Source organism: Hippopotamus amphibius, chromosome 17, assembly GCF_030028045.1.
Source record: "Hippopotamus amphibius kiboko isolate mHipAmp2 chromosome 17, mHipAmp2.hap2, whole genome shotgun sequence".
Classification (NCBI taxonomy): Eukaryota; Metazoa; Chordata; class Mammalia; order Artiodactyla; family Hippopotamidae; genus Hippopotamus; species Hippopotamus amphibius.
Genome location: NC_080202.1, coordinates 13,857,112 through 13,884,997, shown reverse-complemented (window position 1 = coordinate 13,884,997; position 27,886 = coordinate 13,857,112). Strand labels below are relative to the sequence as shown.

Sequence of the window (27,886 nt, the reverse complement as noted above, 5' to 3'; positions counted from 1 at the left end):
CGCTCCTCCCCCTGCCCCCCGGGAGTCCCCTGAGGATAAACGGAATAGGCGCTCTTTTCCTTCGGGGCAGAAATGAGAGCCAGAGACAGACTGAGAGGCCGCCCGGTTGAGCCAAGAGGCGGTTGAAACCATACGAAGCACATTAACTATTAATAATTTCCAGTTGTTTGCTCGCTGGGTTCGGCCTCTGCGGGCCGGGGCCCTAATTTTCCTCCCCGCTCGACGCCAGGGCTCGAGATAGCGCCGGCCGGCCGGCGGGGCCAGGCGAGGGGATAAGGCGCCCTCGGGCCCAGGGAGAGCAGGGTCCCCTGTCCGCTGGCGGCGGGCCGGGCGGCCGGGCGGGGCGGGGGTCCGAGCCGGCGCCCCCCGAGCCTGGCCCCGCCGGCCGGCCGGCTCAGCTCCGGGCGGGCTGAGCGGCCAGGCGGAGCGCAGCGCGGGCGGCGCACGGCGGGAGCGCAGCGGCCCCTGGCGCCCCGCCTGGCTGCTCGGCCACCGCGGGCCGGCGGGGCGGGCCCCCAGGCGGGGCGGGGCTTGGCGGGAGGGGCGGGGCGGGGGCGGGCCCGGGAGCGCGGCGGCCGGCGGACCCCGGCGGCGCGCGGGCGGCGGGCAGGGAGGGCGGCCGGCGGGCAGCGGCCCCGGCCCCGCCGCGCGCACCGCCATGGTGGGCCGGCTGAGCCTCCAGGATGTGCCCGAGCTCGTGGACACGAAGAAGAAGGGCGACGGCGTCCTGGACAGTCCGGACTCGGGGCTGCCCCCCAGCCCCAGCCCCAGCCACTGGGCTCTCGGGGCGGCCGGGGGCGGCGGCGGCGGGGACCGGGCTCCGGCCCCCGGGGCGCTGGAGCCCGACACGGCGGCCACCCCCGCGACCCCGGTGAGTAACCCTGCCCTGGCCCCTTCCCCCGCCATCCTCTCCATCCCCCCGCGCCCGGGCCCCGGAGACCCTCGGGCGGTCGTGTCGGCTCTACCGGGGCTCGCTGTCGGCGCCGCCGCCCGCCCGTCGGGACGGCGTGGCCAGCGCCGGGAGCCCGGGGCGGGAGCGCGGCGAGAGCCCCGCCAGCTGGAGCCGGTGGCTGGAAAATTGTCATCGCCTGGGAGGCGCGGGAGCCCCGGGAGAGGCGAGCCGCCGCCTCCTCCCTTCAGGGTGGCGGCCCCCGGGGCTGCCAGGCTGCGACTCGGCCATATTCCTGACCCTGCCGGGCTGGAGGGGTCCCGGGACACCGAGGGGGACCCCCATGCACCTCCGGGCTTTGCTCCCGCCCCCGGCGGCTCCGACGGGCCTGCCCCCTCTCTGCTGGTGTTGGGGAGAGGGGTATACTCGGGCTCCCCGACTCAGAGAGCAAAGGGAGCCAGCTTTGGGGGGCTGTTAGTGGCCTTGGAGGGGACCTTTTGAGATCGGTGGCCCCTCTTGTCCCCTCACCCAACCTGTGTCTGGCACATGATGGGTGGGAGGGCTTTAGGTGGGTGGAAACTTTCAAAAAAGAGTCCTTTGACTTTATGTTAAAATTTTTATTTAAAGGAAAACCACCAAGTCGCTTTTACCTTAGGAGTCGCTCAGGTGTTGGTGTTTATTGCCTTTACTTAAAGCCCAGGGGACCCACATCCTGCCTACAGTCAAGCTCAAAGTGGGGCTCTGAGCCCGCCCCTCCCCCCGGGGAATGGGTGTTTGCAGCGCTGTCCCCTGGGGGAAGTCGTCAGTAGCAGCTGCTGCTCTTTAGGGACCCACCCGCTTTGGTGCGTGGAATTCTTGACCACAGATCCTGTCTCTCGTGCTTTCCATTAGAAGGCAGCACTTGCTTCATCTTGGCCTTCAGAACCCTGGCCCCCTGGCCCTTTTGAGCCTCATCTTCCACACCCCCTGATCACAGGTAGATACACACATCAGCGCCGCTAATGCTGCTGCCTCCGCATGGCGTGACTTTTCCTTCCCAGGCCGTCTCCTTCTCCCTCTCCCAACACCCAGCTGGCTTTTCCACCTGTCAAACCCTGCAGTGCCCAACTCGTCACCTCCTCTGGGAAGTCTTCTTCGATGTTTCCCAGAGCCGTGCCAGAGGCTGTGACTTCGTCCCCTTTCCCTGGTGGCACCTTGTTCATGCCTTGAGCTCCTGCTGCCCCGCCCCACTCCCAGCCTGCCCTGGCGCAAGGCATGTGCTCAGGGAGCGTTCGGTGGCTGGGACAGGGGAGCAGAGGAGGCAGGGGCAAGAGATCCCAGTGCTTGTGCGGATACCTGGAAGAAGGCTGTAGTATGAGTGCTGGGCGGTGCCTACCTCCTCTTGGTGGCGGTGTCGTCCTGCAGCCCCCAGGACTCCCAGGAAGGCACCCCCTAGGTTGGGGAGTGCCTGGTAGCCAGAGAGTTGGGGGCAAAGCAGCGCCCGCTGTCACTGCCAGGGGCTGTTTCCTTAAGGTCTGTGGCAGCCAGTGCTCACGCCTTACCCCTCCCCCACCCACTGACCTGGGTTCACAAGCCCCAGTGAGGGCTTCTTAAGCTCTCCCCCAACCCCGAGTTCAAGGCTGGACCCTGGGGACCTCCTGACTCTCCCTGATCTATCTGGTCCCCTTTGGCTCTTGCATGTCCACCCGGTGCTCCCACTTGACCCCTTGTCCTGATAGCATAAGAGTCTCAGAGCCAACCTTCTAGAAATGTCTGCTTCCTGGAAGACGTAGGGGTGGGGCTGCCACTGCCACACCCTGTCCCAAGTGTAGGGCCTTCTCTGAAATCAGGCAAAGAAAATGACAGCTCCCATTAACCCAGGAACCTAAAGAGCTGCTGATCTATTGCTCGTTTAACACGGAAGCCCTGATTCCAGTCAGATCAGGTGAAAAACTAGCACCTGCGTGGAGGATGGCCCTGTCTCTGACTCAGGCTACTTGGTGAGTCAGAAAGCCTGATGCAGGAATCCCCTGGCAGTCCAGTGGTTAGGACTCAGCGCTTTCACTGCCAGGGGCCCAGGTTCGATCCCTTGTTAAGGAACTAAGATCCCACAAGCTGCAAGGCGTGGGCCCGTACACCCCGACCCCCGCCAAAAAGAAAAAAAAAGTCCTATGCTTTGACCAGCCTGGAAGATGGTGCTGCTATGCCCTGGGATGCTGTGCTCTGGTTCTTTGGGTTTTCTGGGTAGTGGAAGGTGACAGAGAACGTTCTGGTGTTCATCTGACCAGTGAGTTTGCAGATTCCTCCATCTTGGCTGCGTGTTGATCTGGCCGCCTCAGAGGCAGAGGACATGGGGGAAGCTGGACTGAATCTTCAATGTAAAAAAAGGAAAAACAAAAAAATCCCTCATAGCATTTCTTTTTGTTGGTTTTGGCCTTTTCTGAAGAGTTGCTGAGACAATGACAGGGTTGCGGGCACGTAATTGAAGGTTCTGGTTAGCAGAGCCCTGGTTCATGGCGGTTTTCTCGCCGCCTTGCTGCGGGATGATGCAGCAGCCCCGGGTCTGGCTGCGGTCTTGACGCTGAGCTCCAGTTTGTTTCCTCTTTTCATCCTTCCACAAAACCTCACTGATGGAAAGGGACACCCCCTGGGTGTGCAGATAAGGCCACAGGGCACATGCTGTGACTCTGCTGAGGGCACACAGCGTGTCCACGATAGACTTGGGATGCGAGCAGACCTCTTGGCACCCTGCCCTGTCCAGGGGTCTTCCCGTGCTGCGGGTCAGCCCTCCTCCAGCATCATTCCAGGAGCGGGGCACAGATCACAGTTGGGCCCATCAGCGGGAGGCTGGAGCCAGGACCTTCTGCGGGGAAAGCATTGGATGGGCCTGCGGTCTAACTGCATTTTTCATCCTTGCAGAATCCAGCTTCTCTCCCCAACCCCCTGGGCTCCAGCTGCTCGCCAAGGTTATGCCCCCTGTCCTTTGGCGAAGGAGTGGAGTTTGACCCCTTACCACCAATGGAAGTAAGGTAAATATAGAGTGCCCTGATTTCATTTTATTTCTGTTTTCATTTTTTATTCCAGTAATCAATGCTTGTTATTTAAAAAAAAATAGTCAATGACAAAAGTGTGCCAAAGACTCTTATAGATTGGTGGGTACTCTTTCAGATGTTTTTTCTGTATTCTAACCATTTGAATATAGATACACTTACTAAAATAAAAACGAGATCTCGTGTTATACATAAAGTCCTGCAACTTGCTTTTTACACTTCACTTATCATGGCCATCAGATGTTTAACAATGTGTAATAAAGTAATTCCTCTTTCCAGAAGCTACTTCTCACATCTCCTCACCGCCCACCATCCCAATGTCAAGGTGCTGTGGCCTTCTCTCAGGTTCTAATTTCACTGCACAAGCACCGTTCTTCCTCAGGGAATTTATCTCATCCAGGCTCACCTGGGGGCAGGATCCACTGAAAGGCTCCATTAAAGATGTCTTTTTAGAGAAAGGACTTTTACTTTTGGTAGCTGGTGGTTTTATAACTGGAGTTTCGTTGCATGAACACAAAGGGCCCTTTGACACAGAACAAAGGAGGCTCACCAGTTTGGAGGTGAGCAGTTCAGCCTTTTATTCCTGAGGAGCTTGTATATTGAACAAAATGGGGACAGGACTTCATGACGTTAGCTTCCCCAGCCTCTTAACCTACTTGCCCAGGGAGAATAGGTGTTTCCATTGGACTCATTTTGAAAAGAGTGCTGAGTTTTACTCCCTAACCTGTGGAGGGGGGCTGGCAAGGGGCAGTCCCGTTCAGTGTGTCTATGTGTGGTGCTTGCGCAGATTTGTGTATTTTATTTTTTTTATTTTTTTAATTTCTTGGCCGCGCCATGAAATTGCGGCATGTGGGATCTTAGTTGCCCCACCAGAGATCGAACCCGCGCCCCCTGCAGTGGAATGGTGGAGTCCTGACTACTGGACCACCGGGGAAGTCCCACTTGTACATATTTTAGTATCTATGAAGATGCAATGATCAGGAAGTAAAATGAATTCATGCTTTGCTAACAAAAAACAAAAAACCTCCCAAATTGCCCAAGAAGGACTTAAAAAAAAAGAATAAAGTAGCTGCTGAGGAATGTGGATGTTAATTTATTTTATGGAAATCAAGACTGTAATTGGCTTTGATGGATAAGGTCAGATCTCAGTTCCCTGGGTTTGAGGGAGTCTCCAAACTGAAGGTGGAGGTGGCCCTGGTTCTAGTATTTGGTATCACTGAGCTTTCAGAACCAGCATTCAGGATGTCTGGGTACCCGCCTCCTCTCATTAAAAAGCTGATCGTTTGCTTCAGGGGACAGAGAAACGACTCACCCCTCTTGGACAGGAGAATCCGCCTTGTTATATAATCATTCCCACTGATAGCAACCGCTGTGTTAACACTCTCCCCCATGATACTGGGCGCCTTTTTCAGAAAGAGGAAACTGAGGCTTGGAAGTTAAGTAACTTGGCCAAGTTCTCAAAGCCTAAGTCCACAGGAGCCAACTCCAGGGTGTGCCGCCTGCAGTGAGGAACAGTGAGTGCCGGGTGAACTTGAGAATCCTGCATGTCTGCACCGAAACCCCAGCTCCGCTGCTCCCCCCGCTCCCTGCAACTCTGACCTTAACCTCTGCACCCCATTCCTTCTCCCAGGGTTGTTGGGAAGATTAAATGAGTAAAGTGCTTAGAACAGGACCACACAGTAAGCGCATCATAAACTCCTTGCGGCTTCTCCCTGGAGTCACCACATCTCAAGGTTCAAGGTCGCGGTAGGGACCCCTGTGCCCCCGGCTCAGAGGCGCGGCTTCACGCTGCCTTATGTCTCCCGCCCAGGTACACGTCCTCGGTCAAGTATGACTCAGAGCGGCACTTCATCGATGACGTCCACCTGCCCCTGGGCCTGGTGGTGGCCTCCTGCAGCCAGACCATCACCTGCGTCCCCAGTTGCACGTGGCGCAGCTACAAGGCCGAGGTGCGCTTTGAGCCCCGCCACAAGCCCGCCCGCTTCCTCAGCACCACCATCGTTTATCCCAAGTACCCCAAGACCGTCTACACCACCACGCTGGATTACAACTGCCGCAAGACACTGAGGAGGTTCCTGTCCAGCGTGGAGCTCGAAGCCACAGAGTTTGTGGGCAGCGATTACCTGTCGGAGGAGAGCTGACTGGAGCAGGCTAGGGGGCTGGCCTGGCTTTCCCGTCCAGGTCGGGTTGGGCCAGGCTGCCCTCGTGTGTCATTCCAGTCCCAGAAGAGTCTAACCCAGAGATACCTCTAAGCCCAGCCTGGGGAATTAAAAAAAAAAACAAAAGTCACAATATCTTCTAATTATTGAAAGAATTTGATTTTTACTTTTTTTTCTAATCATTTTTAAAAGGAGTATATTTCCTAGTTTGCTGCTATGTAGCTTCCCCGGAGTCTCAATCTGATGAGAAAGTACAAGGATGGCTAGAGCAAAAGTAAAATGGCCACACTTTGAAATAGGGTGGAGGGGAGAGCTCTTCTTCCATTGGTCAGTTTGTCTGAGGAAGAGCGTGAACAAAATCTCTGAGATGGAAAAAGTGAGTCTGAAGAAATTTCAGCCCCCAGTGTCTTCACTGCTATGAAAGTGGTGCTAATTCAGTGGGCTGTGACACCCATATGGGTTCAATCTGTGGAGAGTTAAGTTCCATTCCGTTTTTTTTAAATTTCCATTTGTATTTCCTGCTAACCAAAACTTGTGGGATTCTCTAAATCTTTTTTGTAATATCGAAAAACCCCAAACCACAATATAAGATGCCTTTCAAAAAAGAAAGAAAAAAGGAAGGAAGAAAGTAAATGTTCACCCTGTTCTTGCCTCTATAGTGGGGTCAGGTCAACTGGTAGCTGAGTTTGGGGGCAACAGCTTGGTTCTGGTTCCTTCTGCAGGTGGGTTCCAAGCTCGGGCTCTGGTGAAGCGCCTTGAACCCTCGGCACCTGTAACGCCTCCACAGGCTTGTGTCACTCTCCTCGTGTGTATTTTGGGGTTTCCAAATACTTTCCTAGTTTTTTCACAAGGCAAAACATAGCAGAGGGTCCTTTGGAGAGAAAGGGCATTTTGAAAGAATGCTTAGGGAAAACCCTCTTGGGGAAGTCCACGAGAGGCCTTTCACTCACGGTGAGAGCCGACGGCCACACCTAGGACTTGACGTCCCCGGGGAGGAGGTGGACATAGATGTCTCTGGTGATCTGGTCCATCAGAGTGAGTGTCCTTTCCCATGACCTTGGGTCAGCACTGCACAGGAATTCTGCTGGTGCCTGAGGTCTAAGCGAAAAAGCAAGGAAATCTGCCCCCCGCCCCCAACCCAAGTGAAGCAAAGGTGAACCGAACACAGGGAATGGTGTCACAAGTCAAACTCCAAAGCCTGAGCTCTCTGTGACTATATACGTTTAAGCGTCCGTTTTAGTGTGACAGTCATGGCATTGGGTGTGAAGGGAAGAAACTGTGTGAATTCAGCTGAAGAGGCCACAGACACGGGGACACAGGCTGGGCCAGGCCAGGAGGGCACGGAGGCCAGGCTGCCTCTGGCCTTCAGCCTCCTGCCCGCCTTGCTTCACACTCCACCCCACCCTGCCTCACCCGGCCCATACTTCTTCCTCCTGCCAGTCCCTGTGGGGTTTGAGTAAAGAAAGTGGCAGATGGCTTTTGCTCTTCTGATATTGGGGAGAACAAAACAATGGGTATTTCCTCTGCATCCAAATTGTGTCAAGTGCTTGGGGCTTGCAGAGTCCTGAAGCTCAGACTCCCGTTGTTATCTCCGGGTTTCTGCTGCTGGCTTCCATCTGTCCTGAAAGCAGAATTGAGAGCTCTCTGGGTACCCAGGAGCCACAGCAGGGACTGTTGTTCTGAGGACAGCAGATGTGATGGTAATCACTGCCAAAGTCATCAGAGACCTGGAGGGCCAACTGGTCTGCTCCCCTCTTCAGGTGGAACAGTGTTTAGTCCATGGTGCGCCTGATTGGAAGCATCCCTTCCTTGGGGGCTGTGATCGGCTCCATGGTCCCGAGTCTGCCGGGTTGAAGCTCAGCTGGGACCCCTGGAGGGGGTGCTCTGAGACCCTGTAGTCTCCTGTCTTCAGTGCAGAGCAGCTTCCTGCATTTGGAATAGTGAATTACACAGCATTTTTTGATTAAAAATGGATTTTTCTCTCTGATTTCATATTCTTGTCATTTAAGACAAGTGGTAAATGTAATTTTTAAGCTATGGTAAGAGAATTCCCAAGGTTTTGCTCTGGCCCAGTGGAGACACTTGATGAGCCCAGGACAATGTCTTGGGCAGCTCGGCCAGAGAGACGAAGGGGAGAGAACGTGTGTGTGCCTTTGAACACAGCCCCGTGTTGAGATGCACGAATGAGATTTTTGGATATGAAATATATCAGTAAAGTAAGTAGAAGTGAGCGGCTGTGCATGTGGCATGTGAATGGAAAAGCAGATTTTGTTTTGTTAAGTTATTCACTAGGGACCCAACTGTAGTTCTCTCAAATCCTTTCTTTTTCTTCAAATCTGCTTTGCTGAAAGTTGCAGAAAAGGAAGCACGTGAAGACATAAGGGGACACGTCAGGGTGAGTTGAATCGTGGTGGATTCATGTTAGTTTGCAAGGCAGAAACTATGATTTTTAAAACCCACTGATTAAAAACAAACATTCCTAAGGGTGTCTGGGAAATACCGTTTACTTACGAGTTAAAAAGACTTTCTCTCAGACTCCTAAATTATGTCTTTTATGTAATAAGGATGATTTGTATTTCCAGAGAAGAGTTTTCTTTTGAAATCACAGGCCTTTGAAAAAGAAGAAAGTATCTTTTCATTTGACACGTTTCCTGTTTCTCACCTTAGGAACAGTATTTGACGAAAACGATTTCTTAAGTTTATCTTTGACATCTGTCCCACTCCATTTTGCTTTGTGACTTCTTCATTTAATAATAAATTATCTTTTAAAAAAAACTTGGAGATGCTTCCGTTTTTAAAAATAAAATAATGTCTGGTTAAGAAAAGTGAGAACGATGGCTCCTCTTCTTGAGAAACTTTAAGACATGATTATATATTAGTGGTATAATACTTCTGACTGGGGTATGTGTTCTCCTGGAGGTACAAGAATATTTTGCAAAAGGTTCGTGGGCACAGGTAGCTTTAAAGGATTTGTTCCCAGATTCGATGTGTGCTCTCTCCCAAAGCCGATCTGTGCTGAGATGCACCTGTGAGTGGCGATGTCCGGCCTCCCCTTTCAAATTGCCTTCCTTCCACTTTGCAGAAGAAATACTTGCCCTGGTCCAACCCAGCCTGAATATTAGTGTGGTATGCTGCTCTGGGCTGGAAAAATCTGTAGGTAGGACAGAGGGACAGCTAGAAACATGGTGTCTGGGCACCAGGACCCATGGTAGGTTTTGTGTGTGCCTGCAGCGTCCTGCATATCAATTGTTATGGTGGTGGAAGCAAGGTGGTCTGACGTTGGGAGATTCTCACTTCCAGAATCTCGTAAAGTGAGGCAGTCAGAGTGATGACACTCCTTGTGACCAGTCACATCTCTTCAACCTCAGACTGTTGTCTTCCCCGAAGAAAAATCCCTTTGGGCAAAGCAAAGAGAGGGTCAGTAAGAGCTATTGAAAGTGAAGGCATCTTATTTCACTCCAGCCTCAAATTCATGGCAAGGCTCTGTGCCTTTTCTGTGTCTTTAAGCTGTGACTCGGAAATAAACATGTAAAAAAAAAAAGAAACATGTCCCAGGAACACATATTATTCTTACAAATACATTTTAAAAGCCAGTCTCTTTTTAATAGAAATTAAGTATAACTTGGCTGATTGGGATGACAATGAGAGCTGATTTTGCCATTTAGGTTGCAGTGTGTAAATTTTCCATAACTGAATTACCTAATCAGCAGTTCCAAGGTTTTGATGGAAAAATATGTAAAGCGTGTAAGATTAAAGCTATAATGTGTGTGTGTAGAGAGAGGCAAAAGTGTGTTGAAGCTATTAATGTTTCAATTTTCTAACCTTTCTAAGAGTATCAGATTAAGCTTGTACCCCCAAGAGAAACAGCAATAGGTATAATTAATAATAATATGATAAATCTTAGAAAGCCCATTTGGTATACTTCCCAGAAATTTGAGAAATGAATAACTTTATTGATTAGGTAATGACTCCTATTGCGTGGAATGCCTCTTGTCAAAATTAAATTCTAATAATTTTATTTTGGAGTATAATCATTATTCAGTGGTTTGTATACATCACTATTTCCCAAAGTGCTTTCTGTGGAATAAAATACGGTTCTGTGATCAAATAAGTTTGGGGAAATGAAAAGTTGAACCATGCTAAACATGTTTATTGCAGGCTTCTTGGAACCCTTGTATTAATCAGCTGTTGTTATAGAATACCCCCCCCCCCACACACACACACATACAAAATCACGGTGATATACAGCAGTAAGCATTTTTTTTCTTGCTTACGAGTCTATGGGTCTAATAGGGCATTTCTGCCCAAGGTTAGGTGTTAAGTTCAAGTTTGTTCCCGTTGTCTCTGAAGTAGGCTGGGAAGGTTAGATTCTTCTCATGGAAGAGGTCAAAAGCTCCCAGAGGAGCAAGCAGAAACATAAATACCTCTTATGGTCTACACTAGGAACTGGCACCCTGGTACTTCCACCCACTTTCTACTAGGCCAAAGCAAGGTGCATGGCCAAACCTCACATCAATGGATCAAGGGAACCATACTTCCACCGTGGATGTGAGAAGGAGTGAGTTTTTGCTGAAGAATAATCTACCTTAGCCTTTAATATGGTAACATGCATTGATAATCTTCAAAAGGGAAGATCTAGTATGTAACATTTTCCAAACTCATTAACCCAAAGAACCTATGTGCATTTCATAGGACTAGTGTTTTTTGGAATGCACTTTAAGAAATGCTAGTTTGTGTGTATAACAATCAGAGTCCAGCCTGGAAACCTAAAACCATACAAGATATTTCCAACAAAGGGGATTTCATACAGAGAGTTGACCACACAGATGTTGGAAGGCTAAAAGAACAAGAAGGGGACCCAGAAGTAACCCCAACTGTTAACTGTAGGAAGCGGCTCCCTTCCCTAGCGCCCCCTTATGGCCATTTCCATCTTAAGATGCTAGGAAAAGATGAAATTAAACGCAAAGTCAGAGGAAGAAAGGAAATAATATTCTTATTGATGAAATGGAAACAGATAAATAATTGTGAAAATTTCAAAAACAAAAATTTGATTCTTTGAAAGAATTGATAAAGCTCAGCTAGATTGATTAGGAAATAGGAAACACAAGTTACCAATATCATGACTGAATAGAGATCCTACAGGCACCCAAAGCATAATAAGATAATATTAGGAACAATTTAGGCCAACAAATTTGACAATATCGGTAAAAAATTTTTCCTATGACAACATAGGAAAAATTCCTTTAAAAAACTTTATCTGGGGGATGGATGGGGGGAATGAATTGGGAGATTGGGATTGCCATATATACATTACTAATAAGAAAAAAAATACCAAATTGTACATTCTAAATATATGCAGTTTATTGTCTGTTAACTGTATCTCAATAAAAGTTCTTTAAAAAACAAAAAAGAAACTCAGAAAAGAAAAAGAAAAAAAAGCAAAACACTTTATCTGACCCAACTGACATGAGATGCAATAGAAAACCTGAAAAGAAAAGCAAACTGTTTGTTAATTTATTTCTGTCTTCAAAGACTCCATTAAGAAAATATTGAATGAAAAATAAGCCATGCACTGAAAAAAAAACTCACATCTGACAAAGGACTTATATCCAGACTATACAAAGAGCTCTCACACGTCACCATGAGAATGACAGCCCTGTTAAAAATAGGAAAGCGACTTGAACAGACACTTCATAAAGGAAGATATATGGATGGAAAATAAGCACATGAAAAAGTGTTCCATGTCATTAGCAGTGAAATGCAAATTAAAATCACAATGAAATGCCATTAGATACTTACCCAAAAGAAATGAATGTGGGTCCACAAAGTATATAATGTTCATGACAGTTTTATTCGCAACAGACATATGTTGAAGGAACTGAAATGTCCATCCACCAAACAGAGAATTGATCCACCTTGGTGTGTATTCCTACAATGTAATACCGCTTAGCAGCAAAAGGAATGCATTACTGCTACATTTAATGTGATGGATGAATCTCACAGATATAATGCTGACAGGCACCAGACAATATATACTGTATGGTCCAATATACAGAACATTCTAGAACGGGCAAAACTAAGTTGAAAAAAATAATAGCAATTGCCTAGGGGTGTGCGGTATGAATGACTTGGAAGGGACACGAGGGAACTTTCTTTAGGAATGGAAATGTTTTACACCATGATTGGCATAGGCTGCATGGGTTATACCCTGTCAAGATTGTACAATTTAGATCTGTGCATTCTAATGTAATTTTTCCCCAAAGAAAAGAGAAGCATAAAAAATGAGAGGGGTGGGGTGTGGGAAAACATTCAGGTGTTTTTCTGAAGCCTTGAAAATGTAACAGAAAATATGGCCAAAAGTAATTGAAGTACGTGGGCTGAGCAACTGGGTGCAGGACGTCCTGCTTGTGCAGCGGAGGAGCGAGGGGTGCGGACTTAGGAAAGCCGGGTCAGCGCGAGTTAGAAAGCTGCTTGTGCACGCACTGATTGTTCTTCTGCTGTTCTTGCACAAGACCACTGCCCCCAATCATATGAGGCCCTTTGTACAAAGAGAAATTTGGTTACTTCAGAGAAAACATTGATTGTGGGACGCAACGGGGAGTGTGGGAACTTTATGCTATCTTACTTCCTGAATGTCGGGAGCTCAATAAAAGCAACCTGGGATGAATCCGCGGGGCTCTTGATCCTAGAGGTCTTGAGTCCCCCGGTCCCATCTTTCTCTTAAGTCTGTCTTTGTGTTTCTTTATGCTTTGCGGCACCCGTCGTTCACCCTTGCCGAGACCAGCTCGGCGACTCGAGGTGAGTGACGGGTGCCGCAAGCTTGAAGAAGACACAGACACAGACTGAAGAGAAAAGTGGGACCGGGGGGCTCAAGACCTCTCGGATCAAGAGCCCCGCTGACTCATCCCAGGCTGCTTTTATTGAGTTCGTGGGCTAACATTCTCAGGTTACACTCATAAACAGTCAAAGGCCTCACATGATTGAGGCAATTATCTTTGTTTACTTCCTGGGTCTGAGTTGAGCAGGTGTGGACTTGAGCTGGGGGTGGAGAGCAAAACAGCCCTGGGGGCAGGAGACCTCTCTCAGATATTGGGGGTCTGTGCCCCACCCGTGTTGGCCCCTCTGCGACTGTGCCTGTCTTAGGTTGTTCCTCCCTTGAGGAATCTTACCCGTCTCTGGCTAACCAGTCATCCTCTAGGGCCAAACACGGTGATATAAGGAAGGTTCTATGCACCACCCCTGTTGGCCCCTCTGCGGCTGTGCCTGTCTTAGGTTGTTCCTCCTCTGAGGAATCTTACCCGTCTTTGGCTAACCAGCCATCCTTCAGGACCAAATAGGGTGATATTAGTCTCCACGCCCCGCACCCTCAGCTCCTCCACTGCTCAAGAATCCCATCGCTCGGCCCACATCAAAAAGGTTCCCGAATGTCTTCCCACACACCCTGAGTTACCGAGCTGGTCTCAGCAGTGGGGAGTGGATGGGGATATAGATAGATGAAACAAGAATGGTAGAAGATGGTAATTCTAGAAACTGGGTGATGGGTACATGGGGTTTCATTATACTATGTCTACTTTGTATATATTTGAAATTTTCCCTACTAAAAAATTGGAAAAAGTATATCAATGTTTATATGACACAACTAATATGTGCTCATTTTAAAAAAATCAGAAAATACATATTAGCAAAAATAAAAATCACTCCTATTTCCCCTAAACCATTACTAGTTTTTGGAAAACTGCAGCTTTTTTTTTTTTCCCCTCAATGCAGGATTTTAGTTCCCTGACCAGGGATGGAACCCATGCCCCCTGCAGTGGAAGCACAGAGCCTTAACCACTGGACTGCCAGGGAAGTCCCTGGAGAACTGCAGCTTTTGATGGTGGTTTGAACGGACCAATCTAAGAGACAACACTGCCTTTAGATGGCGGCACTGTAAATACTGTTTTCAACCTCACAGTAGTGTAGGTGTTGAATCAAGTCATCTGAGCATAAGGGGGCTGTGTGTGTGTGTGTGTGTGTGTGTGTGTGTGAGTGAGGGGCGGGGGAGGGGGTTCTTTTCTTTCTTTCTTTCTTTTTTTTGGCTGGGTGGCACTTCTTTCAGGATCTTAGTTTATTTCCCCCACCAGGGATCGAACCCAGGTCCCCAGCAATGGAAGTGTGGGGTCTTAACCCCTGGATGGCCAGGGAATTCCCAGGAGGTTTCTATTCTTTACATTTGTTGGTTTCTTTTTCAGAATGAGAATGCAGGGTCTTGGGTGTGTCAAACCAATTGCTGCTAATTACAAATTACTGCTTTTCTCCAAACGCACTGGGGCTTGGGGTAGGTAATTAGGCTGGCAAGCACAAATAACAGAATGCTCTGAACATCTGCGCCACTGTTCCCAACCTGCAGAAGCTCTTACAAAGCAATAAGGGTCCAAAAAGTTAGTTTAAATGAGTTCTTTTATTCATTTTTTTCAAGTATTTGTTTGTATCTGCTTATTTTCAAAAGGGAATAGGAATGACTACAAAAGTCACCTTCTGTGTGATACAGGCACTCAAAATACGGTAAAAGGATAAAGGCCACATAGTGAAAGGGTGAAGGTGGGTGTTGGAGAGATACTTGACCAGAACCCAGACTACAAAGAGATGCTGTAACTGAGGACAAAACTTTGTCTTGAGCTTCCTTACAAGCACAGCCAAAACGGAAAGAAGACTGTGACAATATCTAGTATATGGAAGTGAACCCCTAAAGACAGGGCTTTTTCCTGGCACTAAGCTCGAAGAGGCCTTTAGCACCACCTGTATGTATTTAAGGGGCACAAAATCAAAGATCCATATATTCTTCCAGTACTATTTCCTACTGGACTCTCGGGAAAAGCAAGGAGGGCATTTAAAATAGGGACTTATATGTATGGTAAAGGTACACACAGACTCTGCAGCCGGGGAGGGGAGGAAATAACTTTTCCTCTACCCTCTTAGGTTTAGTGCATGGTACCTGCGAATTAAACTGACAAAAGACAGATTAACAGGAGAAAAGGCATATAATGTTGTTGATCTTAATATTTTTTTTTCCATTGGTACTTTTTAATCGCATATTAGAGACACAGTTAATGAACGGGAGAAAAGTCACAAGCCTCTTCGATTTCTGTTTTATGCTTTTCCTCCCTGCTGTGTAAAACGTGTTCCCTGTTCATTTATCTCAGCAGCTGTATCAATAGTTAAGAGCAGCAAATGAAGCTGATAGTCAACAGGTTTCACACAAGAAAACGGAGACCAGAGGTAGAAGGAGGAACAAGCGGTAGCTTGCGAAATGCCCCATTTATTCTGTAATCAAGGTTCAGAAACGTGGGGACAGGACTGTAGGTTGAGGAATCTCTGTGCAGCTGTCACGTCACAGCCACACTTGGGGGGTATGGTGACGATGGCGTCTCTGCACAGTAACGCCCCCCCCCCTTTCTAGTTTAAAGCAAATGCGGTGAGGATGGATCACAAACGGCCTACTTCTCTAACCCACTGTCAAACCTCTGCTCTCATCTTTAAGAACAAGTGGGGCCTTCACTTGGTTGGCCACCTCCTTGCCAGCCAGCGCCTCGACAATCACCAGAGCGAACTCGAAGCTGGTTCCCGGCCCGCGGCTGGTGAGGACCAGGCCATCCCTCTCCACACGGTTCTCTGAATAGCTGTAATGACTTGCATTCATCATTTTGTCTTTAGCAAGTGGGTGTGTTGTGACTTTGCTTCCAAAACCTATTTCATGAGCCAGCAGAGCCGTAGGACCTGCACAGATCGCGGCGATGAGGCCCTTCCTCTCTTCTTGCTCCTTCAGTATCTCCTTCACGGCAGGTGACTCAGATAAATTCTGTGCGCCTAGATTACCCCCTGGCAGAACCACCACGTCGTCCGGTCCCTCTTTCTTTGCATCTTCCAGACTGGCATCGGGACAAATGACAACATCTCGGGTACACTGTACCGGGTCTTTTCCAGCCAGACCTGCAATGGTGACCTTAATTCCAGCTCGTCTCATGACATCTACAGGGATGACCGTCTCCATCTCCTCTGTTCCTTTAGCCAGGATGACCAGAGCTCTTTTTGAAGCCATTTTTATGTTGTAATTTTTAAAGACTTAACTGATCCTCGCCTCTCTTCGCACGGACGCGGAGCCTCGGCCCGGCCCGGGGGCACCGCTGCACCAGGGACGACTGGGCCAGAACCGAACCAAAACGGGACGCACGAAAGCATGCACGCCGGCACGCACGCGCGCTGCCGGGCCTATCTTAATATTTTTTACATACACAGGTTTTCACAGAGGTGAAAAGCCAAAAAAGTTAGACTCGGGAGCTTATATACCATTTTAACAAAGGGTGATAAATTGAGAAAATTGAAGAGTGACTAGAAAAAGGAAAGGGAGTTTGGGCTTCTAGGGCCAATGAACTATGGGAAAGTGACTAGGAAATAATTGGGGAAATTAATGGAAGATAAGGGTTATTTAACAAGGTCTGTTTATACAGACTCATCTTGGTGCCTCTGTGTCTCCAGTGGCAACAGATGCTCTTTCCTCCTTGTGGTACAGGAGGTGGGGGGCAATCTGTGCCAGCTGTACAAGGGGAAATTGATGCCCTGCTTTTAGGCAGATAAGGGCAGAACAAAGAACTTTTTCTACATCTGTTGATTTTCAGTTGCCTTCGGCTCAAAATAATCCTTATGCCACAGTGACATATTTTGGAGCAGCATAGCCTGAGTCCCTTCACCAGACCACTTGGATTCACATCCCAACTCCGTCATTTATTAGCTGTGTGACCTTAGCAAGTCCCTTATACTTTCTGTAAAATAAAGATGAGTTCTTTTCTCTTAGAGAACATGTGAAGATTAAATGAGTTAATACATGTGAAGTGCTTAGAATAGTACCTGCCATGAGTTAAAAGCTATACAAGTTTTTTTTTTAAGAACTTTTATTGAGATACAATTGACATACAGTAAACTGCATATATTTAAAGTGCACAATTTGACATTTTTTTCTCATTAGTAATGTATATATGGCAATCCCAATCTCCCAATTCATTCTGCACCAGGCCCCCCCCCCCGCCCCCGCTTTCCCCACTATACAAGTGTTTCTTGTTTTAATTGTCTTTTGGCTTGTGATTTCACTTCCAAGAATGTACCCAAAGCACTGGGCAATTGCACTAAAATGTGCATATAAAGAACTCTGTTCTTTGCAGAGTTGTTCAGAATAGCCAAAAAATAGGAAACCAAGTAAATGTCCACAAATAGAGATTGAATAAATAGTCTATACAATGAAATAGCAGGCAAGCTTTACAAAGTAGCATGCGGATGTCGTTTTAGGGACTTGGAAAGATGTTTATGCTGCATTTTTAAGAGGATCATTTGAAGACAACACACGTAATTTTACCCCATTAATTTTGTTTTCCTGTATGTAGATACTTGAATAGAAAAAGACTGGAAGGATGGATACCAAACAGATGAGGCCCATTCTCTCTGAATGGTGAGACTATTGCGTGTTTTTAAAACACTTTTCTGCTTTTCTATAACTTCTGATTTGTCTGTAGTATACATGCGTTTCCTGTGTAATCTGAGAAGTAAAACCTGTGTGTAGAACATGGTACAGCTTTTTGGTGACTTAAGTGTAGAGAAACCAGAGAGTTAAATGGTCAGTATGTAAACAGCTGTGTAGAGTCTGAGCTTTTACACTATTTGCAAGTGCAAGCTAACACATTAACCTCCACACTTTCATGGACGTTGGCTAAAGACATGAGACTCTTGGGTCAGAGACAAACAATGATTTATGAGTCACAGCAATAGCTAGAGAGTCAGCATTTGTTGGTTTCCAGAGCCTCAATTCCCACAGAATGACGCAGAGGGGGCCAGGTGGCACTGGGATATAAGGGGTGTTTTATGGGAGAGGAACTCTGAGCTTAGGAACCAGAATCGAGACCCTGTCTATCTTCCAAGGCTGTTGGTCACCCCAACATCCTTCAAATAACAAAGGCAAAAAAAAAAAAAAAAAAAAGGGGACTTCCCTGGTGGTCCAGTGTTAATACTCCGTGCTTCCGCTGCAGGGGGCACAGGTTCGATCCCTGGTCCGGGAAATAAGATCCTGCATACTGTGAGTTGCAGCCAAAAAAGAAAAAAAAGGGGGGGCAGTCAGTGACTCCTCACTAGTTGTGCAGACATGTGAGAGATCTGGGGGGAGTCTCTCCCAAGCACCGGAGCTGCTCAGACATCCACTTGCACATAAGTCACCTATGGAGCTTGTTAAACTGCAGGTTCTGATTCAGGAAGTCTGGGCTTGGGCCTGAGAGTTTCTAACCAGCTCCAGGTCCTGTGGGTGCTGCTGGTCCCAGGCCCATGTTTTGAGCAGCCAGGCCTTGGCACCATCCTCAACACCAAGGCGTGGGCAGTACGTAGCTGCATGTGGGTCTGCCGGGCCTAGGGTGAGGTGGAGAGGATCATTCCCAAGCTCTTCCCAGTGATGATCAGAAGCGTGCGTGACAAGAGTTTCAAAGGACTTGAAACCAGATTTGACTATGAACAAGTACACAGAGTGGCCAGGAGGCCTGAGAGAGTGTTTTCCCATCACCCTGGGGCCCTCCGGAACCCAGTGGCTGGGGATTTCTACCTCCCCAGGCCTCTTCTTTCCAGGAAGCTTCCCTGCCAGCCACAGTTCCCAGAAGGACTCCCTCCTTTCAACTGCACCCCAGCTGGCTGCAGCCACTGGCCCTGCTGACGCGGCCCAGGTGCTGTCTGCATCAACCGCTTTCCATGGTGGTGGAGCTTCAGGAGGGGTGTAGCTTGGCTCCCCTCTGCTTCGGGAGCCTGTGTGAGGCAGCACAGCACAGCGATTAAGAGCGGGACCTTTGGAACCTGCCAGACTTGGGTGTGACATCCCAGCTCCTCCCCTTAGTCTCTGAGTGACCCCAAGCAGGTCACTTTCCCTATCTGTGTCCATTTCCTCACGTGTCATTGGGATCACGACACCTCGCCTCTCAGAGATGGTTGTGGAGATGGAAACATGCTATGTCGGGTGTGTGATGCCTCTGCTGCGCCTGGAGAGGGAGGAGCCTGATCCCGGGAAAGGTTATTCCCAGTATTCTGGCAGCACTTAGCAGAGAACTGCAGACAGAGCACTGGCTTGATAAATGTTCTCTAAAAAGACCATCGGAGACCTTGGAGCCCATCTCTTACAAGCTGTGTGACTCAAGTAAGTCACCTCTTCTCTTTAAGCCTAAACTGTAATATGGAGATAATAATTCCCGCCACTCAGGGGACATCTCAACTGAGGAACAAATGAGATAGAAGAACCTATAAACTAGAAAATGACCTAAGATATTGTAATTACAAGGTAGGGGACAGGATGCAAAATGCAGACCATGAAAATATAATATAAATAGCCACCCACAGCTCCACATATAAGCATAACAGAAACCATCTAGTCGTACCTAGCACTTAACTCACCCAGCAGCCCCCTCAACCCTGCAGGGCACAGCATCGCTTCTGGATACAAACTTAAGCCTCCTCTGAGCACCGACGGTGGGAGTCTGTGGTAACGGATAACACACGGCTTCTTAGAAGAAGGTTGGGTTTGGGGTTTTCCACCCTCAGGTCGAGGGGGAGGCAGCTCTCTGAGAAGCACAGCTGATGGTGAGGGAAGAAGCCACCTGTATTAGTAATAAAATTACCCCCAGATTTAGTGGCTTCAAACAACTTTATTATCTCACCGTTTCTGTGGGTCAGGGATCTGGGTGTAGCTCAGCTGGATGCCTCTGGTTTCCAGTCTCACAGGCTGTAATCAAACTGTCACTCGGAGCGTAGTCATCTCCAGGCTTAATGGCGGTAGAACCTGCTTCCCAGCTCACTCATGGGGCTGTTGGTGGGAGACATTGATTCCTTGCCACATGAGCCTCCCTGGTCCTCTGCCCTAAGCTTCCTCAGTTGTTAACATCTTGCTGTGAGTTGATACATTGGTTACAATTGATGAGTCCACATTGATACATTATTATTAACCAAAGTCCATAGTTAAGGAGTCCCTTTTGGTGTTATACTTTCTATGGGTTTGGACAAATGTGTATCTACCCATGCAGTTTCATACAGAATAGTTTCACAGCCCTGTGCATCCTTCCCTCCACCTGCGCTCCACCTGTTCATCCTTCCCTCCCCTCACCAACACATTCTCTTTTTGTCACCTCATCTCAGAAGAGACATTCCATCACTTTTGCCGGGTTCTTGTCATTAGAGTCAATAGGTCCTCAGTGGAGGGGCGTGAACATCGGGAGGCAGAGATCACGGGGAACATCTACCTCACCAACTTACACCAAAGTCATTACATCCCTGAAATTTTCCTGCCGTGTCCACGGTGGTTATTTAAGAGGCTCACACAGAAGCACTTTGTTTCTAAGTCTCCAACCACTACTAGTGTGGAAACCCGGGAGCTACTCAGGGTGGGAGTGTCTTTCAGTAAGCTGGCCACGTAGGTACATTCTAGCTACCTGACCAGCCTTAAAGGTGGAAACCCACCCCCTAGGCACTGCCAAAACCAGGTGCAAATCATAAACCCAATTATTACTAAACTGTGCTGACCAGCTGATATATTCTGCTCCAAAACAGCTCACGGAGCCATGGTTACACAGCATTGTTCATCTTTAGTGAATAGATTCCACAGTGCTAGACAAGGATCAGTAGTTCTGGAGATAAGTGTGCAGTCAGTCCAGGTCGTTGAGATTAACTCATGCTATGCAATCCACCCCCGTGACCCTTGGTCAAGGTCTTTTAAAAATGAATCGTTCTTCACCTGGGGAGTAATGGACAAATCTACTTGGCATCTCTTGAGGGAGTCACTCTCTACTCTGTAGGTTTTCTATAGATTCTATGACAATCTGTTCAGTACATGTGTCCAGTGGGGTTGCCTCCCCTCCTCCCCCTCCCCACCATAACCTAGGTCTTTGCAGCAAACACTCCATTTCATTGGCCACTGTGATTAGTCCACTGATGGGCATATGACCTGTGCCAGGCCACAGATCTTCTTTGGGGTTTATATGGACACGGGAGTGACTCTCTTTTCTTCGATGAACTATAAGGATGTCAGTGGCTATCTTTGCAATCCTGGTATGAGAACCTGCCTGAACATGAAGCTAATCAGGGAGGCAGAGCCAAGATGTGGAGAAAGAGACACATTTTGATGACACAGTATGACCTTCTGGATCCAGCCATGCCTGAAGTCATATCCAAGCCTGCAATGTTGACCTTATAAGTCAATCACTCCATTTTGTCCATAAGCCAGATTCCCATTTAGTTCCAGGCTACAAGTAGGCACGTTCTTGTGTGGCCCAGAGCCCCCTCCCCAGAACACAGACTTTGAGACCCTCGATTCATTCCTGCTACATTCCCTCTTGCTCCAGACCCCTGTAAGTTGTTTTGTGGTCTGTTTGGATTCCATCAGCTAGCCAGTCACTGAAGCCACGTTTCTTCGTGAAGCTCACCCTTTGCTGAGGTGCGCTCTACATGCTCACCCAGAACAGTCTCTCCAGTGGCTATGTGGCCGCCCCCACCTAAAGCATCACTGCTCAAAACTCTTACCATAGATTGAATGCTTCCTGAGGGGCCAGGCACTATGCTAAATGCTTTGTGTAATGACTGCATTTGATTCTCACAACACTGAGGTAGGTATTTGCATCCCTGTTTCCAGGTGTGGTAACTAAGGCTGAGAGAGGTTAAGCAATTTGTCTGAGGTCACACAGCTAGCCCGTGGTGGGAAAGAGAAAAATGCAGCTCTGAGATCAACGCGTATCACTTTCACCACTATCCCAGAACATTTCATGGCAGAAAAACAACCGCAGGCCATGCCTGTCCCCACCCCCATGGAAGACAATACAAAGTGACCAAGGAATTCTGAGGCAGGTGTTCCCTCAGACTCCTACATGCACTGCACCCTCAGCCACCAAGGTGGAGCCAGAGGGCACAGGAAATGCCAACTCAACCGCCCCACCCTCTGCTGTCTTTACCTTGAACCAGGGTCTGAGGCTATCAGTGGGTGCTTCCCATCACCTCCTCCCCACAGAGCCGCACCCGAGCCCTCAGTCCCCTCTGCTTGATTCCATGGGTGTGCCTCACCCTGGCAGCAGGGGACAGGTGTGGCCTTGGCACAGGGAGGGCCCCTGCCAGGCCCGGCTGCTAACCGCCTCTCCAGGGGAGGACAGGAATCTTGTGAAAGCCCCTCAGTATATCTTGCCAGAGTGCAGTGGCCAACAAGTGAAAACCCTGGCATGAGCCTTTTAAGGGGGAGGGGGCTGCTCTGTCAGCCTGGGGCTAGCGGAGACCAAGAGGACCATTTTCACTTAACTTTTTTTTTTTAAGCTCTTTATTGGAGTATAATTGCTTTACACTGGTCTGCCAATTTCTGCTGTACAACAAAGTGAATCCGCTGTATTTACACATATATCCCCATATCTCCTCCCTCCTGCGACTCCTTCCCACCCTCCCTATTCCACCCTTCTAAGTCATCACCAGTCATCGAGTTGGTCTCCCTGTGTTACGCAGCAGCTTCCCACTAGCTGTTTTACATTTGATGGTGTATATATGTCAGTGCTACTCTCTCACTTCATCTCAGCTTCCCCTTCGCCCCCCCACCCCGTGTCCTCATGTCCGTTCTCTACATCTGCATCTTTATTCTTGCCCTGTCACTGGGTTCATCATTCACTTAACTTTCAAACAAGCATTCTGTGATGTTTTGTGTTGGCTTTCAGCTTCTCCCAAGTACACTATATGTCTTCACCTCCTTGGAAGGCAGGGACCTCATCCTAAATGTCCCCTCTGTCCCCTTCAGGGCCTGTACTGTGCTGGACACAGGCGTCCAGCACTACCCCAGAGACCACCTCGATCTCTTGGGACTTTCGGGCTGCTTCTCTGTGCCTGAGGGTGATTTCCCGCCACAGCTGAGGTCGGCCTCTGGCCTGAGTGTGGCCCACTGGAAATGCCAGGAAACAAACACCCCCAGGACCCCGCAGCCAATGCCTCTGGGGAGTGTAACACCCCAGCTCCCTCACCTTCAGGGTGGGGGGGATAATCCTGACAGTGTTTCCCTGTGGGATGGAGGCCTGGTTGCCCAATATGGAAGCTGGTTTAATAGTGTCCCTGGATAGGCCATCTCCCCTTCCCTGCATCCTCGGCACTGAGCTCTCCTTCACCTCCCAGATAGTCTACTTGCAGTGGAGTCTTTGTCTGCTTCTGGAAGAACCCAAACTAAGGCAGCACATGGCCCTCACTCAATATCTGTGGGAAGAAAGAATATTGATTTAGAACAAGTAGTATAGTAGGGCCTTTTTAATGTTCCAGAACTTTGCTTGAAATGCTGTCTTGGGGGATTACAGGAGGACCATATTGATAAGAGAAGCAATATTCCTTTCGAGACTTCGCGTAATAATCTCCCAGAGACAACGTTCTGGAACTTGCCTATTTGGAACTTGCCTATTTTGAAGGCTACGTAGGGCAGGGAGTATATTTAATTAAAAGAAAAAAAAGTCTTCAAGGAATTTGGGATATTTTCCTTGGGCCTCCAAAAGCATGCTGTGTAAGGAACTGTACCCATGAAATTAGTTTAAGACTTAGAATTGATACAATCTACACACTTTCTCTTTTTTTGTGGGTGGGGGAGATTGTAGCTATCTAATTGAGATGGGAAATTAAATAACAAAGAGACACCAGCTTATCTGAGAAAAAAAGGACATTCGGAAAAGAATTCTGTTCATCAACTTGCTTGCACCCTTAAGGAGCTCTGGCTTCCCAGGCCATGAGGGGCATTTTGGTGGAGAGCGAGTTGACCTCATCAACACACCAGACACCTGCTCCCTTCGGAGGTAGGTCCGATTTCCTTTTATTTTTATTCTTTTTCTTTTTAATCACATAAATTTGTGGTAAGCATAAATTATAAGCTGGTCCGTGCCACGGGTGGGCTTTCACTCAGGCAGAGCAGTAGCTAAATCAGAGTGGAGGAGCTTGGGGATAAGGTTTCCTTCGAAGCAGTGATTGGAGCGCTCGGTTGTCAGCGAGGGCTGCCGGCTGCTGCTGCTGCCGTCCTGGTCGGAGAGGTAGGCTGGGTTCTCGGGGGTCTCCTCGGCACCGGGGTCAAAGTGAAAGCCCTTCAGGGCCCAGACCCGGTACCGCTTCCTGCGGTTCAGCTTGTAAATGCGAATCCTTTCCTTTTCTGCCTCTGGGTCGGCGAGAACGCCATCCCAGCGCAGACTTTCGTTGATCTGGTTGGAAAGGGTCTCTTCTATTTCGGTAAAGTGGGGGAGACTTCTGGTGGAGGAGTAAGAGGGGTTGAGCTTGCTTTCATCCCCGGCCTGTCTGTGCTCTGGCACTGGGCCACGATTTTTGCTGGGACTTAAGATGTCATGGAAGGATGCCGACAGCTGCTGAGTCTTCAGGCCTCGACTCTGATGTTTATCTGCTGAGCAGATGGGCGGTGTTAGTGTTTGTGATGCCTGCCTTCAGCCTGCTGGGGGGTGATGCCCAAACTAAAGATCTAGTGCGGGACTGGAGGCCCCTCCTTACCCAGGGCTCAGGTGGCCAAGCCCACCAGCCGCATACACACCCACTGCTCTTATGCTTCGGGTTGTCATTCTGGGGAGGGAGGAACCTTTTATTGAGCACGTACTATGAACCAGGACCTCAGGGTAACGGCTATCAGCCCTATTTTCCAGGTGAGGAAACAGACTCCCCAAATCTCAGTCACTTGCCAATGTCACATAGCAGGTGGCAGAGCTGGGATTTGAACGCAGACCTGACTCTCAGTGCCCTGTTCTTTCCACACTGCCCCCCTCCTCGCCTCCCCACGTGCTTGCCAAGGTACTGTCCAATTCTGTGAGCCTATGACTTACCCCTAGTCTAGACACTTTATGATGGAAGAAATGGAGAACAGCAGAAAAGCTTCCTAAATCTGAGTGTGGAAATCATTCTGCCAAGCCAGGAAATACTTTTGCTGTGTGGCTTATACTGTTTTAAAAATATTAATAGCACTTCTGAGTTACATAATATGCATATACAGTACTACAAGTTGTGATTCTTTCATCAGCTCATCCTATTTTTTGGGGAGAGATCAATCTCCCTCCCCCCACCAAAAAAAAAAAAAAAGAGAGAGAAGAAAATAAGGGGAAAAAATCCTCTCCTGGCATTCCTATATCTTCCTACTCCCCCAAAACTATTTGGTGTCCCCTGCTGACAGTATGAGGTACACACCACTGTAATTTTTAGAGTCAGAAGCTAAGCTAAAAAGATAATAAATTTCCTAATTTGGTTTGGCAGCTACACATGGGGCTTATTTTTTTTTCTTTCACATGGGGCTTATTGACCTAAACTCCAGAATTATTTTCTTGCCTTTTTATTACGATTCCACCTGGAGAAGTAATTATAATCTGCCCATTGCTCCCTTCCCCAAACTACAAGAGAAGGCTGCTACTCTTTCTGCCTCCAGCTTGCCAGGAGAGCCGGCTCTGCACAAAGAGGACCAGAGCCCAGAAACTTGAACTTGAACCCAGGACTAGCCGTGCCAGGGTCAATGAGAGCCACCCCCAGAGGCACTGAGGTGAACCACACAAGTGACAGTAGAGATTTACAGCACCCATGGACAGGCGCATTCTATCTCACTGTGGCACCCTCTCCACAAATAGGTGTTCAGGGCCTTTGTCAAGCCCCTAGAGGGTTCTACGAGAGGAGCTCGGTCAGCCGCAGGGCTCTGTGGGTTTGTGGCAGCTGCTGGTGGGTGTGTGTCTGTGAAGTGTCCACAGGAGAGCGTAGCGTGTGAACCCCATGCGTGTGGTCTTATGTGTACGGGAGGGGTCTAGCATGTGAGTGCGTAGCAGAGTGTCTGTGTGTGCAGACTGTGAAAGTGTGCGCCTGCTGGGGTATCTGTGCTTTAGCTTTATTTGGTGGTTATATTGATAGAAGGGGGTGTTGTTGAGGGTGTTAGGGACTGTAAGAGTGTGTAGCAGTGACTGGTGTGATGGCATTTGTGTGCAGTTAGAGGCTGGCCTTGGCGGATGAGGGAAGGTGAAGGGCTGTCTGTGCCAGGAGGGTGTTTTATATGCATGTACTGAGTAAATACATAGCATCTAGAGGCAGTGCCCCTAATGAATGAGGGTGTAAGGAGGGTCTCCAGGTGGAAGGCCTGTGACTCTGTGTATGAGTGAAAGCGTCTGTCACTAGTGCCCTAGTATCTGTGGGTGGGGAAAGTGTGAAGATGGGACATCTCTGTAGGAGGGCTTGAGATTTCCGTGGGGAAGGTATGGATGTTCAGGATTCTGAGTTTGGACTGAGTGATTAGGCAGATGAGTGTCTGTGTAAAGCTAGGAGTCACAGTGTGGGGCTGGGAGGCTCTGTGGGGATGTCTGTGTGGGGTTGAAGGTCTCCACAGATGTTGAGAATTCTCCACGCAGGATGTGGGGTCTCTGCGGACATGGGCGGTCTCTGTGGGGAGGGCTGGAGCATCATGTGCGGGGAGCGGGAGGACCTCTGATTGGGACTGAGGAGTTTCTGTTTCTGGGTTGAACTGGTCCCCAAGTAGATGGGGGTCTCTGAGGGGTGGGGTAGGTGTCCTCGGAGAAGAATCTCAGGTACAGGAGCTGAGGCTGCCCGCTAGCTGCTCCTCTTACCGTCCTTCTTGCCCGACCCCTTGGTCTTTTTCTTCTTTTTCTTCTTCACCTTCCGTTTGGTCAGTTCTAAGGCGCAGCCCGTGATGGGGGGCAGTCTGGACCCCTGCAAGGCCGCCATGCAGCCCTCTCGCTCCTCCTCCTCGTCCTCGCCCTCCTCCGACGCCCCGGCCCCACCGCCACCGTCCATACACCCGCGGGGCCGCCCCTCGCGCCTGGGGCAGCCCGAGACCCGCTGCAGCTGAGCCCGCGGCTCCAGGTGCAGAGGGCCCGGCTAGGGACACGCGTCTCCATGGCGACCGCGCGTGCGCAATCCGGCAGCTGCTGCCCAGGAGCCGCTGGCGGACGAGGAGTGCGCATGTGTGTTTTAGCCTGCGCGCTTGGCTTGGTCCGCGATGCTAAGAGGAGGAGTGAGTAGGAAGATTCTGAACGCTTGCGTTGACACACATCTTCCACTCCTGTGCCCTTTTAAATGCTGTGTGTTCTCTCCTAAATTTTTATCTCCCGAGTTCCAATCTTGTACATCTACCCTGGTCTTTCAAGCCCAACGTGTGCAAACTCTTTTCTCCATCATTCTGAATCTCCGTGAACAAAAACAGCTGGTTCTTCCAGAGCCCTGGTGACCTTCCTTGCCCCCACTCTCTACCCGTGCCCTCACCTAAGCTAGGGCTGACCACCGTGCCTGCGACGTGAACTTCTGGACCCCTTTCCTAAATGGTCTCTGCTTCCAAACCCGACACATTCTTTATCCACACAGCTGCCAGAAGGAAATTTTTAAGATGGTTGACAATTTCACTCTCTTGCTGAAAACCCTCCGGGGAGGCCGTCACAAGACTGAACTTCAGTGTGGCTTACAAGACCTGGTATGATCTGTCACCTTTTCTTTACAGATTTATCTACCATAGATTGTATTCTCCAAAGACGGTTCCAATAACATCTCTCATCACCCAGGCTCTTCTAGAATCTTGCCACTCCCACATCAAGAGACACAGTCTAATTCCACTCCCTTTCAATCTGGGTGGCTTGGTGGGCCCACATGTAGCCAGTAGTATATGGTGAAAGTGACACTGTGTGACTTCTTAGGCCAGGTCATAAAAGGTATGGCATATCTATCTTGTTAGCGGAAGACTTGTTCCTGGAGACCTGAGCCTCCTGGTAAAATATCTGAGAACCCTG

At 49.0% G+C, this 27,886-nt stretch overlaps 3 protein-coding genes across 3 annotated transcripts; 1 reads left to right on the top strand and 2 right to left on the bottom strand.

Moving 5' to 3' along the window:
• Nucleotides 1-581: 581 nt before the first annotated feature.
• RFLNB (refilin B) lies at nucleotides 582-8,808 on the top strand. Its single transcript, XM_057713763.1, has 3 exons — nucleotides 582-871; nucleotides 3,788-3,897; nucleotides 5,729-8,808. The coding sequence occupies exons 1-3, from the start codon at nucleotides 659-661 to the stop codon at nucleotides 6,057-6,059; spliced, it is 654 nt and encodes a 217-aa protein (XP_057569746.1). The 5' UTR covers nucleotides 582-658; the 3' UTR covers nucleotides 6,060-8,808.
• Nucleotides 8,809-15,529: 6,721 nt separating this feature from the next.
• On the bottom strand, nucleotides 15,530-16,270 carry LOC130840485 (Parkinson disease protein 7 homolog). Its single transcript, XM_057716064.1, has one exon. The coding sequence runs from the start codon at nucleotides 16,153-16,155 to the stop codon at nucleotides 15,562-15,564; it is 594 nt and encodes a 197-aa protein (XP_057572047.1). The 5' UTR covers nucleotides 16,156-16,270; the 3' UTR covers nucleotides 15,530-15,561.
• A 7,721-nt stretch (nucleotides 16,271-23,991) lies between these two features.
• Nucleotides 23,992-26,900, bottom strand: LIAT1 (ligand of ATE1). Its single transcript, XM_057717102.1, has 2 exons — nucleotides 26,714-26,900; nucleotides 23,992-24,510 (listed from the first exon to the last, which is right to left on the bottom strand). The coding sequence occupies exons 1-2, from the start codon at nucleotides 26,898-26,900 to the stop codon at nucleotides 24,020-24,022; spliced, it is 678 nt and encodes a 225-aa protein (XP_057573085.1). The 3' UTR covers nucleotides 23,992-24,019.
• Nucleotides 26,901-27,886: the final 986 nt, after the last annotated feature.

What these genes read in the sequence shown, in the direction of transcription:
- RFLNB (XM_057713763.1), top strand. Translation starts at nt 659, where the DNA reads ATGGTGGGCCGGCTGAGCCTCCAGGATGTGCCCGAGCTCGTGGACACG. An exon ending in CGGCCACCCCCGCGACCCCG is followed by an intron (nt 872 to 3,787) that starts GTGAGTAACCCT and finishes TCATCCTTGCAG; the next exon opens with AATCCAGCTTCTCTCCCCAA. An exon ending in TTACCACCAATGGAAGTAAG is followed by an intron (nt 3,898 to 5,728) that starts GTAAATATAGAG and finishes TCTCCCGCCCAG; the next exon opens with GTACACGTCCTCGGTCAAGT.
- LOC130840485 (XM_057716064.1), bottom strand. Translation starts at nt 16,155, where the DNA reads ATGGCTTCAAAAAGAGCTCTGGTCATCCTGGCTAAAGGAACAGAGGAG.
- LIAT1 (XM_057717102.1), bottom strand. Translation starts at nt 26,900, where the DNA reads ATGGACGGTGGCGGTGGGGCCGGGGCGTCGGAGGAGGGCGAGGACGAG. An exon ending in GGGGTCGGGCAAGAAGGACG is followed by an intron (nt 24,511 to 26,713) that starts GTAAGAGGAGCA and finishes TCTGCTCAGCAG; the next exon opens with ATAAACATCAGAGTCGAGGC.